The 17823-nt window shown below is 43.5% G+C and overlaps 1 protein-coding gene across 3 annotated transcripts in view; it reads right to left on the minus strand.

Annotated features, from left to right (window-relative positions):
• The window catches only part of LOC143275203 (uncharacterized), an 82432-nt gene that overhangs the window by 20784 nt on the left and 43825 nt on the right, over positions 1–17823 (minus strand). For all 3 annotated transcript variants that reach the window (XM_076579176.1, XM_076579177.1, XM_076579174.1), the window contains 3 exons: positions 12361–12455; positions 10560–10597; positions 425–565 (listed from right to left, as the gene is read on the minus strand). In XM_076579176.1, coding sequence (XP_076435291.1) covers positions 425–565; positions 10560–10597; positions 12361–12455 — 274 coding nt within the window. The remainder of the gene's footprint in view (positions 1–424; positions 566–10559; positions 10598–12360; positions 12456–17823) is intronic.

Consider the following 17823-nt stretch of genomic DNA (forward strand, 5'->3'; position numbering starts at 1 on the left):
ACATACACACACACCCAAATACACACACACACAAACACACACACACTCCACATGCATAAATCCGAACACACAGACACACACGTCCATCCATCTGAACCTCCAATCACAATATACACATACTGGGTAGGGTTATGTGATGTGGTGTGGTGTAGTGTGGCATGTGTGCATGTGATGTAATGTAAGTGTGTGTGTGTATGTATGTGTGCATGTGTGTATGTTGTGTTGTGTGTGTGTGTGTGACTGTGTATGTCTCAGCATGTGTGTGTGTGTGTGTGTGTGTGTGTGCGTGTGTGTATGTGTGTGTTTGTGTGTGCATGTGTGTTTGCATGTGCGTGCGTACGTGCGTGTGTGTGTGAGTGTGTGCGTGCGCGTGTGTGTGTGTGCGCGTGTGTGTGTGTGCGTGTGTGTGCATGTGTGCAGGTACCCATGCAGCCCCCTCATGAGGGAGGCGGAGTTGGTGAGGCCCAGTGCCCCCTGCAGCACGTCCACACTGCCCTTGTTGGCAAAGCCCAGGATGGACGTCAACAGCTCCCCATAGGACAGGCCAAAACGCTCCAACTTACGCCTGCACCCAGCAACATCATCAGGCTTGTACGCCATGTGACAGGGTTTTATCAAGATGCAATGGTTTTTACATTGTGTGCTTTTATATTATGCTATAATTTTATATATGGCTTTCTATGATGCAATGGTTTTACATTATATGGTTTTATATTATGCTATGGTTTTATATGACTTAGCTTTTTATGATGCAATGGGTTTACATTATATGGTTTTATATTATTTGGTTTTATATGATGCAATAAGTTTACATTCTATGGTTTTATTATGCTATGGTTCTATATGACTTGAAATGAAATGAAATTATGGTGCTTAGAGCCTCACCGACCACTAAGGCCATCTCAAGGCTATCGCCACGTTAATACCTACTACAAGGGTAAAAAAACAAACAATAATAAAAACAAGTCACCACTTTTAAGCTTTCCACTCAAAGTTTAAAAAACCTTCCATAGTTTAAAACCTTCAAATCTGATTAAAAATGTTCACTTCTTTCAAGAAGTCCATCAGCGCCCACGGAGGGACATCACAAAACAAGGTCTTCAAAGAAACTGCCATGTAATGTCTGTGTCTAACGTCATGCAGATCCCAACAGGCAAGGAGCACGTGTTTCACGGTGAGAGGCTCATCATAGGGAATACATCAAGGGGCCCTCTTCCCCCTTCAACAAGTAAGAATGAGTAAAAAAAAAGTGTGCCCCGCATGCAGTCTGCACTGCACAGACTCCTCCTTCCTGTTCATCACCCCCCGATGGGAGGGTCTCTTTTAGGTCCGGACGGATCTGGAAGAGCTTGTTGTCTGTCTGGGTGTTCCACTCCTCTTGTCAAAGATCCTTAACATAAGTGTTCACCTTCTGCTTCATGTCTGTGTATGGTACGAAGGATCTCGATAATTCTTTCTTTACAGCGTTCTTGGCCAGCTGGTCTGCCCTTTCGTTACCACGAATGCCAACATGTCCAGGAACCCAGGCCAACCACAACCTCGTATCCTTTCTTCATTACGAGAGTAAAAGCGTCGTAGAATTCCAGTAGTTTTGGGATGATTCACATTCCTGCAGGCGATTGCCTGCAGGCTGACAAGGGAGCCCAAAATTTTTCATAAATTCTTCCTTTTTTTTTCGAAAGAAACCCAAATTTTTAAAACCGCCAAAAAACCAGGGGACACTGACTGAAAGATAATTGTTCCTTGAGGCTGGCGGGAAACGACAGAACCCAAGTCCCACGACCCCAAATCCCTACTTGGAAACCGTCAGTAAATTTTTTTTGGAAAGAGGGAAATTTGTGGCAAGTTCTAAAAGTAATTCGTGGGCCAGGGGAACGGGGTGATTTTTAACGTACGACCAGATCGAACAAACCTCGGGTTTTTTTAAAGGCCCCACAGGGGGCGGGTGGGGAACTTGGAAAAGGGTTTTAAATTTCCCCCGGGGACATCCAACACCTTTTTCTATGTGCAGCTAATGCATCCAAGGGGAGAGATGCATTTGGGGAATCTAAAAATTTTCTTGCTAAAGGGGGTTTGTAATAAAAACTCTAACAGGGTTTTTTTGGGGTCAGAAAACCCTTTTTCAAGTAATTTTTGGGGGTCAGCTTAAAATCTTGGGTTAAAGAAGGGGGGTTCCCCCCCCCTCTGCATACAGGCTGTGCACAGGGGGGGGCAATGCACCAACTAGACGGACCCCTTTTGGGTGGTGTATGGGGCCCCGCAGTTTCAGGAAAACGGTCTGGCCGAGCCATTTTCAAACCCTTTTCCGTAGTCCATTTGGGACCGCCCGGGGCTCTGAAAGGGGTTGAAAAGAAACTTCTCCTATCACCCCCCCATCCTTTGGGGCCCAAAACCCGGGAAAATTTTCCCTTTTTTTTGACAAGTTTTTTTTCACTTTTTGGATAGGGCGGGGAATTTTAAACTTCATAAAAAACGACCCCTAAAAATTTGGCTCCTTAAACCGCCGGAGGGTGGTTTTCCCCAGCCCATTTCGGGGTCCAATAAATAGGAAAAAGTTATAAAAAATGAATACACTCATTTTTAAAGGGGCAAAAGGTAAACCATTCTCCTCTCCCCAACCTGAATTTTGGGCCCCACCAAGCTAAAAGGCCGTCGCTGGATGCTGGCAATAAGGGCCCGCCTTTTTTTGCATAAAAGGGCAAAATTGTCCAAAAAACACGATGCCCCAACCCCCTTCTGAACCGACGGGACATTCGTTTTTTTGGGGATGCAAAAAACCCCCGGGTCCCGAATCCCCTTGCGGAACACCCAGCTCCTGCTGGGAATGTGGGGACAGGGGGGCCGACCCCACCTGGAAGGGGGTCTGTTTTTGCAAGAATTTGGGTTTAAACGGGGCAGGGTTCCTCGAAGCCGAGCTTGTACTTTCCGGGGAAGGATCCAAATTTCCGGGGTACGAAGCTTTTTTCCAAGAAAAAAAATAGGGCCACCACTCGGGTTTGTTGACAAAGGCACCTTACTGGGGGTTTTCCATTTGAAAAAAATTTGGCCCAACGGTAGTGGGTGCTTGGGGAAAAACCGAAACTGTTTTTTCCCAAAAGGGCTTTTGGGCCCTCTAGTTTCCCTCAGTCCCCCAAATACCATCGTTTTCCCATTTTTCCCAATACTGGCATGAAAAGGGGGGTATTGGGGGGTTTAACCTTTTCCCCGGGGTTTGGCCCCGGGGATTAGGACCGGTTTTCCCCAAAAAAGAGGGGAAAAAACCTTTTTTTCCCAATGTTTTGGTAAAACTTTGACGGGTGTCCTACGGTTCGGGAAGATTTTTTTAAATTTCATAAAAAACCTCGTCCTTTCCGGGAAGGAACCCCTTGAAAGATCTGGGGGCAGTTTTAACCATTTTTATGAAAAGGGTTTAGCCCTCTTCCAGAAAAAAGGGTGCGGTGTTTTTTTTTTCGGGTTTTTTGGGTTTTGAAAAGAGAAAATTTTTGTTAAAGATCTAATTTCCCCCCAATTTTTCAAATGGGAGGCTACAAATTACCTCTTCTTTTTTTTTGGGAAAAGGGGCTAAAGTTTAGTTTGGGGGGAAAAAAGGGGGCAGCTTTTTTTGCCCTTAATTTTTTTTTAAAACCCCCAACTTTTTTCTTGGGTGTTGGGGTTTAAGGGAAAAAAAATCCCTCCATGATTTTCTTTTGGGGCTTTTTTAAAAAAATTATCTTTTTTTTTGGGCTTTTCACTGTTAAAGGGTTTTCAATGCTACGCCCTCCTCCCCGAAAACCCCGGGGGGCTTTTTCCCCAATTTAAAGGGCACCTGAACAGCGTTAAACCGGGGTTTTTTTGGCATCTAAGCTTGGAGGCGAACGATACTGCTGCTTTTGGGCGCTTTCAAAGGGGGATCTGTTTTAAAGGGTAAAGCAATCCTTCTTTCCCAAGACGGGTTTCTTCCTGCAGCCCCCACTCTTAACTTTTGGAAAAAAACCTCCAGTGGGAAATTTTTCAAGTTCAGGGTTAAACAGAGATCACCTTCACCTTTTGGGAACGGGGGACCACGGGAAAAGGGGCCCACCCCGGGGCAGATTGGGTCCCATTTCCATCATAAAACCAAACCGAGGGATCCAGACCAACGGGCAAAACAAGCCCCCCAAAGACAAGAAAGGTTAAGGGGTTGACTTGTCTTTAAAGCAACACGGGGCCATATCAAAAAGGGTTTTCCAAAAGAAACCTCACTGATGTCACCTAAATTTTCCCCAAGGGGCCTTTTGAACCCCCAAACATTAAAAAACGGGGGGGACATGGTCAAAAAGGGTTCATGGGGTCCCTCTCAAACCCCGGAGGGAATAAAAAGGGATACGGGAAACAACGAATTTTTTTTTCCCTTAAGGGGACTCTGACTCCCACCGCCTGAAAGGGTTTCTTAGGGGAAAGGTAAATATAAAAGGGACTTTTTTTAAAAAAAAGCGAAAACCCCCCTTCAATCCCCTCTTTTTTCTTGAGGGGGTTTAAAAAAAAATTAAAACCTGAAAGAAAAAAAATTTGGCCATCTCTTTGCAGCGTCTCCTGCAGTGCCAGCACTGAAGGGTTTCAAAGAAGTGACAAAGCAGCTGGAGTTCCTGGAGATTGGCGTAAAAACCACGATATTCCAAGGAATGACCGCCATTAAAAAAGGTTAACTCACTCCATGCCAAGATTTTTTGCCCTTGCCAATCCCTGAAAACCCAGGGTTTTGTATAGGAGGGGAAAAAATTGTAAAAAAAAACAAATAAACACCCAGACAATTGATATTTATTATATGTATGCAAGGAATGTTGTTCCATACGTGTGCAAAAAATCAAAGTATTTACTCACCATCTTGATGTTGATCGCGGTATCCATATTTTGTGTATTTTTTAGCATTTTTGCACCCATCAGAAAGGTACACCAACATGTTCCACATCACATTCTAACACTATTTGATGAACTGAAGACCTAGTCCAATCACGGGGTGAAAACACTTGCAAAATCATCCGTTTCCTCAGTGGTTTCGTCGTCTGTGTCTGTCTCATCTGCTGGCACATGTTCCTCACTTTCCTCTCCATTGTAAACACTCTCTTCAGCGGCCGAATCTATTTCTAGTTCATCGGGATCTGGTTCAAATTCACTGTCCGAAGAATCAACATTATCTCCTTCGACATCAGAGCCTTCAGATTGGATCATTTCCAAAGCATCTTCGACGCTGAGTAACATTTCACCTCTCCGACCGTGTTGAACACTTCGCCGTGACGCCATCTTGTCAAACAACTTACAAAGCCGACAGGGGTACGCTTTGTTATCAACTGCGGTTGAGCTTATCGCGACACACACGCAGCGTGTGTGAATGAAAAGCTGACCAGAGGTGACGTAAGATATCACATCTGCTTTTGATTTTCGCATCCGACGCGTCACTCCGACAGCACGACTTTTTAAAATCCAAGTCCGCATATGCGGACATTGGCATCCAACGCTTTCTCCGACGATGTCCGCATATGCGGACAATGGCAGCGAGTGAGTTAAAAATGAAACAGCAGCGGAATCCATCGTGACCTCCTGCTCCTCTGCTTGCAGTGGATCAAGGTTGGCCAAGACCGCATATCTGTTTTTTGTATTCATCAAAGTCCTGTCCGATTCTGGCCAAGCCGGAATATCCACCACCTCGGCTTTCCCCGACCCCGCCAAGGCCGCAACCCTCCCCTCCTTGGGTTTTGGAAATGCGGGGGGTTTCTGGGCACTCCCACCAGTCCGAGGGGCAGGCAGACGAGAGATGGGACGAGGGGGGAGGGGACAGGAAGTGGACACCATGCCTCCGCCCGAGGCTTTACCCCCCTGCCCAGCAGGTCCTGAGGACCGCCGTACAGAATGGGAAGGGGTGGATACAGCGCCTCCACCCAAGGCCAATGGTTTTACCAAAGTCAGTATGTCATCTGTCTGCGTCCCTGTGGACGTCGTGTGGACCGCAACGTCCACCATCCTGGATCTGACGACAGAAGCGTATGACAGTCCTGCCTTAGGCAATGTAGCCTCCACTAGCTTACGGGCTTCAAAGAATGATATTTTCTTCTCCGCAGTTCACACAACAGGCTGGACTGATGCACTCGCCCTGGTGTGCCGCCTTTGAACAGGTGCCACACGCCTCTTCTCCCTTGCAGCGGTCCTGCACGTGTCCAAATTTCTGGCACTTGAAACACCGTAGAGGGGACGGCACGTACAGACTTACGTTCACCTGCAGGTACCCAACTCTTATGTCCCTGGGGACATTCGGGCAGCAGAAGGTGAGGAGGAATGTGTTGGTCGGGACTCTGTCGGACCCCTTCCATACTGTCACCCTGTAAACATCTGTCACTCCCTGAGAGGACAGCTCGCTCTTAATCTCTGCATCAGACACTCCTCTCAACTCAGGGCATCTGATAACCCCCTTTGAGCAGTTCAGTCCTTTGTGAGGGGAGACCTCCCTATCCACAAAAGTGGCTGCTTTAAGCAGAAGCTGTGTCTGCCTTTTCGATGTCGTTTCCACCAGAAACGTTCCGTTCCTCAGCCTCTTGATAGACTTCAATGCGCCTGCCAAACATTGGAAGCCTTTCTGGATGGCGAAGGGGCTGAGAGCCGACAAGGGCTTGTCATCATCAGTGCCCTCCTCCACAAGCCACAACGGCCAATATCCAGAGGTCTCTCCGACCTCCAAATCGGAGTCCGAGTCATATCCGTTCCTTCCCCCCCAATCATGCCCAGCTCCTGGGGACAGAGAACCGAGCACTACGGGGGTTATCATCGCTAGCCTCTAAACTGCCAGTCTTGACCCAGCCCCACGAAGGGGTAGCCGATAAACACACGGGCCAATGTGTGCTGCCTGTCTTAGGAGAGGTCCGAGCCAAAGGGACGTGTTGAGAGCAGCATGCTCTCTCAGTCCCCAGGATCTCATTCCCCTCCATCACAGGTCGCGCCGCACGGCAAACACGGCAGGCCTGAAGAAAGCCGCAGAGAAAAAAGAATGTGGAAAAGAAGGCTTGATGGGGAGCTGGAGACATAAATGAGGTGGTAAAAAGAAGAATAGAGAATAGCGAAAGGGACAGTGGGTCACTTTTAGTTTGGGCGTCACTCACGACCTGTTCAGTATGGGAAGCCCTATCAGGGGCATCAGTACAAAAAAAAACCCAAAAAAACCACCACTTATTCAGCCTGGTCAGCTACAATGGCTATGTAGGCTGTCAATTAAAACCTGGGACTAGAGCAGTAAACCCTCAGAAGCACTGATGCCCCCGCCGACATAGCTCACTCGATCACTGGCCACTAAGCCTCCTGACCACAACAAAGTAGAGACCCTATATGATTTGGTTATATATAAGTTTATATTATGCTATAATTTTACATGATTTGGCTTTATATGACCTAATAGGTTTAAATTATATGGTTTTATATTATGCTATGGTTTTATATGATTTGGCTTTTTATAATGCAATGGGTTTACATTATATGGTTTTATATGATTTGGTTTTATATGATGCAATGGTTTACATTATGGTTTCATAATGCTATGGTTTTATATTTGGTTTTATTTGATTTGGCTTTATATGGTGCAATAGGTTTACATTATATGGTTTTATATTATGCTATGGTTTCATATGATTTGGCTTTATATTGATGCAATGGTTTAACATAATATGGTTTTATATTATTGCTATGGTTTCATATGATTTGGCTTTATATCATGCTATAGTTTTACATTATGTGGTTTTTATGCTTCAGTTTTATATGAAGTGGTTTTATATAGCTCCCCATATGATAGTCCAAACCACTCCAGCTTATGCATCAACATGATTAGGATTCATATGTTATGAAAGTTATGATAGACACAGAACAAGGACAATCACAGTGGAGTGGTGACCAAGTGGTAAAGCACCCCTCTAGGAAACCAGTGTCCACAGATTCCAGTCCCCATGAATGGATCAAGCAAGATTTTTACTTGAGTGGTGGTCTGGATGCCAGCCATTTGCATCACACACACACCACACACACACACACACACATTACTTGAGTGGTGGTCTGGATGCCAGTCATTTGCATCACACACACATAAACCTCCACCCCCCACCCCCCACACACATGCACGCACACACACACATACGCCCCCCCCCCACTCATGCCCCCCCTCCCCCCAGACTCACACACACACACACACACACACACACACATTCTGATGAGACGATAAACCAAAGTTTTTGTCCCTGGCAAAATTCTGTAGAAAAATCCACTTTTATGGGAAAACAAATGCACTTGCGGGCAAGGGGGAAAAAAAATGGGGGAGGGGAGGTGGGGGGGGGGGGAGCTGCCCTGTAGCATGCAACACATTCTCCCTGAGCAGTGCAGACAGAATTTCACACAGAGACATCTGTTGTGACAAAATGTAATACAAAACAATACAATACAGTGTACTGATGTGGTTTATATCATACTATGGTTTTACATGATATGGTTTTACATTATGCTACAGCTTTATATAATATGGTTTTATATTATGTTCTACTTCTACATGATACGGTTTTATATTATGCTACAGTTTCACATGATTTGTTTTTATATCATGCTCTAGTTTCACAGGATTCGGTTTCTTATTATGGTCTAGTTTTACATAATATGGTTTTATATTATACTACAGTTTTAAATTATTTGATGATTTTTTGGTATTTGTGCATGTGCACATGGCCTACCATCATTAACGTTTTATGATGAATGTGCTTGATGTTGATTTGCCACTGTCAGTTTACTCCACAGCTACAATTACTGAAGGCAGGTGTTTGCTTCAATAGAAAAATGAACATTTAAGGCACATGAATGTTACCAATATGCAAAGCAGGCACACATACACACTGAACTCATACACACTTCATCACACATACACACACACTCTCTCTCTCTCTCTCTCTCTCTCTCTCACTCATTCATACTCATCTGAAATCATATGTGAAAAGATGTCAAATGGAAGTACCATGATTTTTGGCCTTTTAAGCACAACTTTTTTACTCAAATCTGACCCCTGTGTCTATCTGTGTCTATTTGTGTCTGAAAACTAAATTCTGACCATCACTTGGGGCCACCTATCACAACAAACTCTGTACATGACAATATCAAAGATCACAATAAACGCTCATGACCATGCTGAACAGCAGCACTTTAGTCTTACCAATCTTTGATTCAACATGGTTCATGTTCACCATGGAATCAAACTGAAACCAAATCACATACTACACCAAATTTCAAATGAACGTGATCGCAGTTCGCCCTAAGGCCGTGAAAAAAGAGCAGGGTCTGAGTTGGGGATAAATTCATGGTATAAAAGCAGAGAAATCAGAAGTGAACTGATTGTTTTCCGAAAGCAGAATGCAAAGAAATGCATTCTGGTGGATGGGACTGAAAGCAGGGCTAGCAGACTGGATTTAACAAGTTAACTAACGTTGTACAGCCAGTTCGCTCCCCTGACTTTCCCCACAAACTGCCCAATTGTATCGTAAGAAATGAAATTGTCACATAACAAATGTTTCAAGTTATGAACTGAAAATTTCCAAACTGAGTTAGTTGGGGACAAAATATAAAACTTCCTCCCTTCTTATGCTATCATCCAATTTTTGTTCAGAATTTGCACACACTGATGACTTGTAAATAAATTCAAGAAAGCACAAAGAGTTTGAAACAGACTGAATTCAGAACGTTCTATTGCCCCCATAGGGCCCCTTTATCTAATTCTGTTGTCTGCCTTGTGACTGAGAAGAAACTGGGTCAAGACGTCATTGTTGACAAGCACTGTTCACATGAACCATTCACCTGGAAAATAACTCTCCTGCTCGTGAGCACAGCCACACACTCTGCATTTACTTGCTGGTCACTGCAGAGAGTGGAAAGGTCAGTTAAGATATTCTTAGCTTATAACATCATTATGCAAATTAGGTTCCACTCCAAAAATTCAAAAATTTCTTCAGCCCCGAACAGGCTCCTTCATCTAAACAGCTGTAAACAGTAGGGCCTTGATCAGGGCCCATTGTCTAGAGTGAGTAAATGAACTGGGGCTTTACAACAGTGTAAATTCGACTGAAGGCTGTAAAACTGTAAAAAATAAAACAATAAAGATTAAAAATGTATAAAAATAAATGAATAATATATATATATATATATATATATATATATATATATATATATATATATATATTTATATATATATAAAAGAAACAAAGAAGACAGTACATAATACAACAGATAAATGGACTAACAAAGTCAGATTCAATCCAGTTTTCCGAAGATGATATTACTCGGAAAACAACACCTGCTATTTTTTTGCAGAGCCATAACGGAGGACTTTCACTTTACAGCAGATGTGGCTTATCAGATATTTGTGCCTTATACTAGTTAAAAATAACTTTTTTCTTTAAATTCAGAGGGTGCACTTTATCAGCTGCAGCATCTTGTAGGCGGAAAATCATGGTACTACTATAACCAGACACACCCACAAATTCACACACACACACACACACACACACACACACACACAGAAGCGAAGCACTCACCTGTAATGAACAGGGAAATCATCCTTACTGATCAATCCCTGAAACACACGGCCCAGAACATGTTCTGTTCACAACCTCCCTTCTTCAATGCCCACCCTAAACCTGTCCACTGCCTACATGACAGATTAACCCATCACACTTTAGTTGTGGCTTATTTCCTAAATGACAGGTAAATCTTTCACTGGGCTTTCCCAAATTTTCCTTCAGCCAGAAAAAAACAACAACAAAAAACAGCGTCCTAAGTGTTGTCAAACCCAGAAGAAGACTACATTTCAATCATGAATAAACACAAACTCTGTCCAAATATGGAATATGGTGTGATCTGAGGCTCAGCGCTTAGACCACCTGCCGACTATCAAATCGATGTAGATCATACACAGCAGATGACAATAGCAGTGTTGGATGACTTCAAGCATGCAAGACCTGATCTGATGACCCAGATAATACCAGAGACACTGACTGTTCTGAGATTAACACATTTAGTGATATGTCATGAATCACAAAAGCCTAGAAATGTTGAAAAATTTTTAGCAAGGGAGTGGGTATGGGAAAGGGAAAAGGTGAGTACCACAAGAACAACAAAGGCAAGACAAAGGACGAAAGTGGAGAGGGACAGAGAGAGGAGGAGGAAGAGGGGGGATTAGTAACTCTAATGAGTCTAATAGTTTTTATCTCAGTTCAGTTACAATACCTTGAATACTAGCACTTAAACTGGTGCGTTTTCTTTGTTTGCATGCTGATTTGTGTTTGTTTTTGATTTCTTCTTCTTTCTTTTTTTGTTGTTGTATTTTTGTTGAAACGTTCACAATGAAAGAGGTATCTTTTATGTATCAGGAAAAATGTCATGGCTAAAATATACTTCGTTTTTCAACCAGCTCACAATCATAATCTGTGCATCCCATAAATTCAAAAGTATTTCAACAGAAAGCTCAGTCAATTTCAAACATATGGTTTGCATGCTTTTGACAAAAAAATGTAGCCTGTAGAATATGTTGATAATTCATATGCATTTTCACTGAAAATCCCCTGGCGAAGTCCCTGCAGCAAGAGTTATGTTTCCCTGGCAGTTAATGAGTGAGAGGTTAAGAGTCCCACAGCCTTTTTTTACCATCAGGGAAGTGAACTCATTTCCACTTTATCTAGGACTCAGCATAAGAAAGGTGGAGCCTAACCCTATCCTTCTGCCATCTGATCCTTCCCCAACAAAAGTCACATACTCACACACATGGGTGGAGTTAAGAAAACTGGAGTGCCTTTCCCAAGGACACAACCTCATGCCAAAATGCGGCCTCAAACCCTGACCACTGGTAAACACTGAATCAGAAGTCCAATGCTGAACCGACTCTGCCCCAGTGCCACCTAAAAGTTCTGCATGCTCACATCAACAAAAAACATCCGTGACATGTTCATGTATGTGTGTCAGATGTTACATACCATTTCCATACTTAACACACTCAAGAAAAGCACACATTTACAGTCATCCACATAATCACACCTGCATTCTCTCTCTCTCTCTCTCTTGTCACTGTTGTTGCTGCCAAAGGACTTGTAAAACCAGGCAATGCCTAAAACCTTTATCATTGAGTAATTAAGTTTTTGGGTCTCTCTCTCATACCCACACCCAAACATCCTCCCTATCCCATCCACACACACACCCATACTCACTTTCTCCATCCTACCCACACGCACACTTTCAAACCCACATTCACATCTACACTCAACCACCATCCCTGGACTCCCACCTACCCCTCAAGCACACACACACACAACCAACACACCCACAAAATGAATAGAGTCGTACTATTTTAGACAGGCTGTTCTTTGTGGTGGTGGCAGCTCGGTCTCTCAGTGACACGAAGATCCTCTTCTTGTCCGGGTTGACGGCCAGAACTATGCCTGAAACCAGTGTCCCCATACATGTGGTCAAACAGAATTCCATACTTTTTTTTCCAAACCAGACTGATAATTTTCTATGCCAAACACAAAGCCAGACTTAGATAAAGAACTGTCTGCATCACCACTGATGAAAGAGACCAGCAGTATCCATGTACAATTTTCATCAGGGTTTTTTGTGTTTTCTTTGTGGGTTTTTTTTTGTTTTTTGGTTTTTTTTTGCTTATGCATTAAGCTCTTTGTTGAATGGTACTGATCAAGGTCTTTATGTTAAAATTCCAAGATTTTGAGGCCCTGGAAATGGTTCTCTCATTTTTTCCAAGACTTTTCCACACTTTCATAACTGTACCAACACTGTGAAATACATGCCCCACCTGTCACACAGAACAACAAACTCCCTTTACCAGCCCGTCCCCACTCTACCTTCTCGCTCGCTCAACAAGGTGGCGTCTCCCTCAACCTCGGCAAGTACTGAGGCTCAAAACTGATTGCAAAGCTGGTTTCCTTTCGGGAAGTGATAGAAGTTGTCATGACTGCTGGCTCCAGTGTTGATGAAGATGATGATAAATCTTTAGACACTGATGGTTGGTCCCACAACAGTATTAGCAAGTATGAAAATGGCGAAAGTTTTGGCAGTGAAACACATGGTTTCAGAGACAGTGACTCAGCAGCAGATAAACAAGTAGCTGTTGCTGATGTTGGTGAAGGCCATGACTTGAATGAGGAACACTTTCTGGAGTTTCTCATGCAAGACTGGCACCAAGACCTCTTTTTTCCCATATTTTTAGTACTCTATGCTAATACCCAGTACAGCATGTGCATGTGTGTGAGTGAGTGTGTGTGTATAAATCAATTTGTATATGTCTAGGTGACATTGATACTGATTCTACTGTTGATATCCTCTGTGCATACACATTTGACCATTCCACTGCTACAATTTGGAAGTGTCTGTGGTTACAAAAGACCAAGTTCATGTACCAACCAGCTAGCTCACAGAACGCCAGTGCCTTGCCCCCACCTGCAATCAAGACTGATGACAGAGAGATCAAGTCAGTCGACAAGTTTTGCTACCTGGGCAGCAACCTATGCAGCAACGGAGGTCTTGATGCAAAAATGACGGTGCGCACTCGCCAAGGCCAGCTCCGCCTTTGGCAGACTCAACAACAGGCTGTGGAACAACAAAGGCATCAGGCTCAGCACCAAACTCAAAACCTACAGAGCTGTTGTGCTGACCACCTTGTTGTACAACTGTGAAACATGGACAACATATTGCCGTCACATTCAACAACTTGAGCAGTTTCACCAGAGATGCCTACGAAAGATCCTCGGCATAAAGTGGCAAGACAGGGTCTCCTACCTCCAGGTCCTAGAGAGAAGCGGCCTGCACAGCATCGAAAGCCTGCTGATCCAGTGCCAGCTACGCTGGACAGGGCATGCTGTCCGCGTGACAGACAGCAGGATCCCAAAGATGCTATTGCATGGCCAGCTGAAGAAAGGCCACCGCGAACTTGGAAGACACTGCAAGTGCTTCAAGAACACCTTGAAGACAAACCTCAAAGCCTGTGACACAGACATAGCTTCCTGGGAAACTGATGCCCTTGACCGCTCTCGCTGGAGGATGTTGTGCTCTAGTGGCATAAAGACGTTTGAAAACAAGAGAACGCTGGCCATTAACTTCTTGACTGCGCTGTTGACATATGGCGGACATCATGAAATGTCGCTCGCCAATGCTGTATCAACATGCGCCGTACGTCAAGTTACAACGTTCTATGTTTTGAGTCCCACATTGCAGAAAAAAGTCTGCTAACCATTAAATTAGCTCCTCTGAGAGCTCTTTGTCTCCTGAGTTTCATTAGCTAAAAATATTCACCTATTGTCATATTTATGGCGAAAGTTTTGCAAGTTTGTATGAAACTCAAGTTGTGTTTGCAAAGCCATGGCTGAACGCAGACAAACCCCAACACTTGCACAAATATTGGAAGAAATCCTTCATGATGCAAATAGTAGAGATGAAGTTTGTGGACCTCATCTCCCCCCTTGAAACATTTCCAGCCACCAGCCTTCCAACCCATCATGTGCCCATCCTCGCTGCCTTACTTGTCCCTTCACCCTCTCCCACCTCACTCTGCCAACACCCCCATCCCTACCCCTACCTCTGAACTTCTGCACACCTACCAGCTCCATTCTAGAAATTCTGGGAGCATGTCTATGTTCCCAATACCTATATTCTCCCCGGTCTATATTCCCCAATTTGTAAATTCCCCCAGGTCTATATTCCAAAAGGTCAAAGTTCCCCCACATCTATACTTGTTTCATCATGCGCTTTTGGGTGGTGGTCAGCAATCAAAGCAGGTAAAAAAGTACAAATGTTGCATAAGAAAGAACGCATACAACCAAACAAACATTCACATAATGCAAGTTGGATACTTCTGTTCACCAGTCAGAACTGGGCAGTGAAACCAAGTCAAGAAGTCAAGTTACATAAACATGATAAAATGCCACATTCTGTAAACTTTTGGATGATGGTCAGTTGTGGTCAGTAATGGTCAGCAATGATCAGCAGTAGTCAGTGGTGGCCAGTTGGATCAAATTCTATCAAGAACCTGAACCACTATGTAGTGGTTAGCAGTGGTCAAGTAGCAGTCAAAAACCTGCCATGGCATGATAATAATGCACAAACATGACAAAACAACGAAATCTGACAACTTTTGTGAAGTGGTCAGCAGTGGTCGGTAATGGTCAGCAATGATCAGCAGAAGTCAGAAATGGTCAGCAAACTGTCAATTTTTACCAAGAAATCTGAATAACTGCATAACCATCACAAAGTAGTGCAATTCAACACTCTTAGTAGTCAGCAATTGGCGATAATGATCAAGCAGCAGTCAAATTCCCGCAAAGACATGACAATGCAAAAACTTGGCAAAAATAACGCATTCTGAACACGTTGACTGAAGGAAGAGCTGGATAAGATGGAAACCAGTGGAGTTATTGACAAAGTGATCACCCTGACAGGCTGGGTGAATTCACTTGTCGTTGTTGAAAAAAAGAATAGGAAGCTGAGAATCTGCCCTAATCCAAGGGACTAAAATGCTGCCATCAAGAGACCTCACTACCCAATGCCTACCCTTGAAGATGCATTTGCCAAGTAGACTGGTGCAAAGTACTTCTCCAAAATTGACGAAAGTTCAGGTTACTGGCACCTGAAGCTGAATGATGAATCATTCTATCAGTATTACACCACATTTAACACTCATTTTGGAGGGTACCACTTCAGATCACCATTTGGTCTCATCAGTACCCAAGATGAATTTCAGCACAAGATGGATGAAATATCTGAAGATCTTTCAGGCGTTACACCCCTAGTTGATGACATACTCATCTCAGGAAGAACAGGGCAAGAGCATGACAGAAACTTGCTAGCTACACTTGAGCATGCCAGCACCAAAAACTTGAAACTGAACTCAGACAAACTGGTTGCGGGAGCAAATGAAGTCCATTATTTTGGACACATCATTTCATCTGAAGGCTTGAAACCAGATCCAGCTGAGGTTTAAGTGGTGCAAGATATGTCAGCACCAAACATTAAAAAGGAACTCCAGAACATGCTTGGTATGCTAAATTACTGAGCAGAATTTGCTCCACAGAGATAACCAAACCCATGCAAAATCTACTCCAGGACAAAATAGAGTTCATCTGGGACCACAAACAAGACAAAGTCCTGAAGAAAGCCAAAGACGTAATCCTGAGTCAACTATACTCGCTTACTTTGACCCTAGCAAACCCATCTCATTCCAGGTCGATGCTAGTAAGCATGGAGTTCATCATGTACCAGGCAAGAACATCCCTGTCAAAGACACACTGTCACGGAAGTTCTTGCCAGCTGAAGCAGATGATCAGTCTTCTGAAGATCTTGACGTCCAGGTGCATACCATCATCTCTAGTATGTATGCCTCAGACAGTAAGGTGGAACAGATACTCTTGCCATCTCAGAGGACTCTTAGATGCAAAACAAGATTCCAGTGAAATCTATTTGCTAGGGTTTTTTCACAAAAAACGGGTATAAATTTTCAAAAAATTCTGTGCTCTTTGTTATTGGAGAAAGACCATAAAAGTATATATTTTCTGAAAGGAAAATGAATAAAGAATACAAAACATATGATGTTTTCCCATTTTATATATTTTTAGTGATATGCTGTTGTGTTGAAATCAGTATTTTGTTTTTTGTCACATTTTCAACTTGTTCATTACAAACATTAGTCAGGTAATTTGCACTAAAATATCACATTTTCTGGACAAATGGATATCTGCACACACAAAATCATACTAGAACAACCACAATAAAAACTTTTTTTTAAAGAGATAGATACACAATGCATTGTGACTTCTCCAAGTGATAATATGGATGTGAGGCCACGCCCCCTCAGACTCCACCCCGCTCCTCTTCACCCCTCTCACAGAGTCACAGACCGCACTGGCTGAGTGCCAAGAATATCGGTCACGCTGTGTCCTGCTAATAATTTAGTCACTTTCTGTCTTTGCTACAGCTGTACAGCCGGCATCACTCACTGATAGTCGTATCTTGGCCACTCTCTTGATTGCTCCCTTTATTTTATATCAAATCTTCCTATAAATGTCCATCACTGTCTTCTCCTTCAAATTTACGCTTCAATTCTTTCTGAGCATCAGCTAAAGAAAGCAATCTTGGTTGATTTAGTTCACCATGATCGCATGTCTTGAGCACGGCATCAGTCCGACATTTTGTTGAACAAGCAAGGGAAGGAGCCAGGAACACTGCAGCAGTAACCCGACCAAAACGTTCAAATAAAGGACTGCCTCATGACGTAGATGGTGTTTCTAGCTATGAATAGAATCTAGAAAGATTCCCCAAGCTAAAGCGACCAGTATTTTTGTCAACGAACTGAATACAAACCAGGGAAAAGTCAGAATATTTCGATGACAAGTTATTTGTGCTCACAGATCTGCCCCTTCCTATCTTTGTGGCTGCCTTCACCTCTACACTCCATCTCGCTCTCTACGATCAGCTTCGGATCGCCTCTGTTTACGCATACCCAGATTCAAACACTCCACTGTTGGACGCCGTTCTTTCGGTCTCTGGACCTTCCATGTGGAACGAACTTCCTCTTTCGCTTTGTCAGGTCTCTGCACTCAGCTCTTTCAAGTCTGGCCTTAAAACCCACCTCTTCACAAGATAGCCTCCCTCCCTGCCTCTTCCATGTCTTCAGTTTCTTCAGTTTTAGAGTTATACATGCGTGTAAATGACTGGTGTGAAAGCACTTAGATTTGTCTCTGCACAAGTTTCAGCGCTATATAAATACTATCATTATTATTATTATTATTATTATCTCATCAT

Source organism: Babylonia areolata, chromosome 30 (genome assembly GCF_041734735.1).
Source record: "Babylonia areolata isolate BAREFJ2019XMU chromosome 30, ASM4173473v1, whole genome shotgun sequence".
Lineage (NCBI taxonomy): Eukaryota > Metazoa > Mollusca > Gastropoda > Neogastropoda > Buccinidae > Babylonia > Babylonia areolata.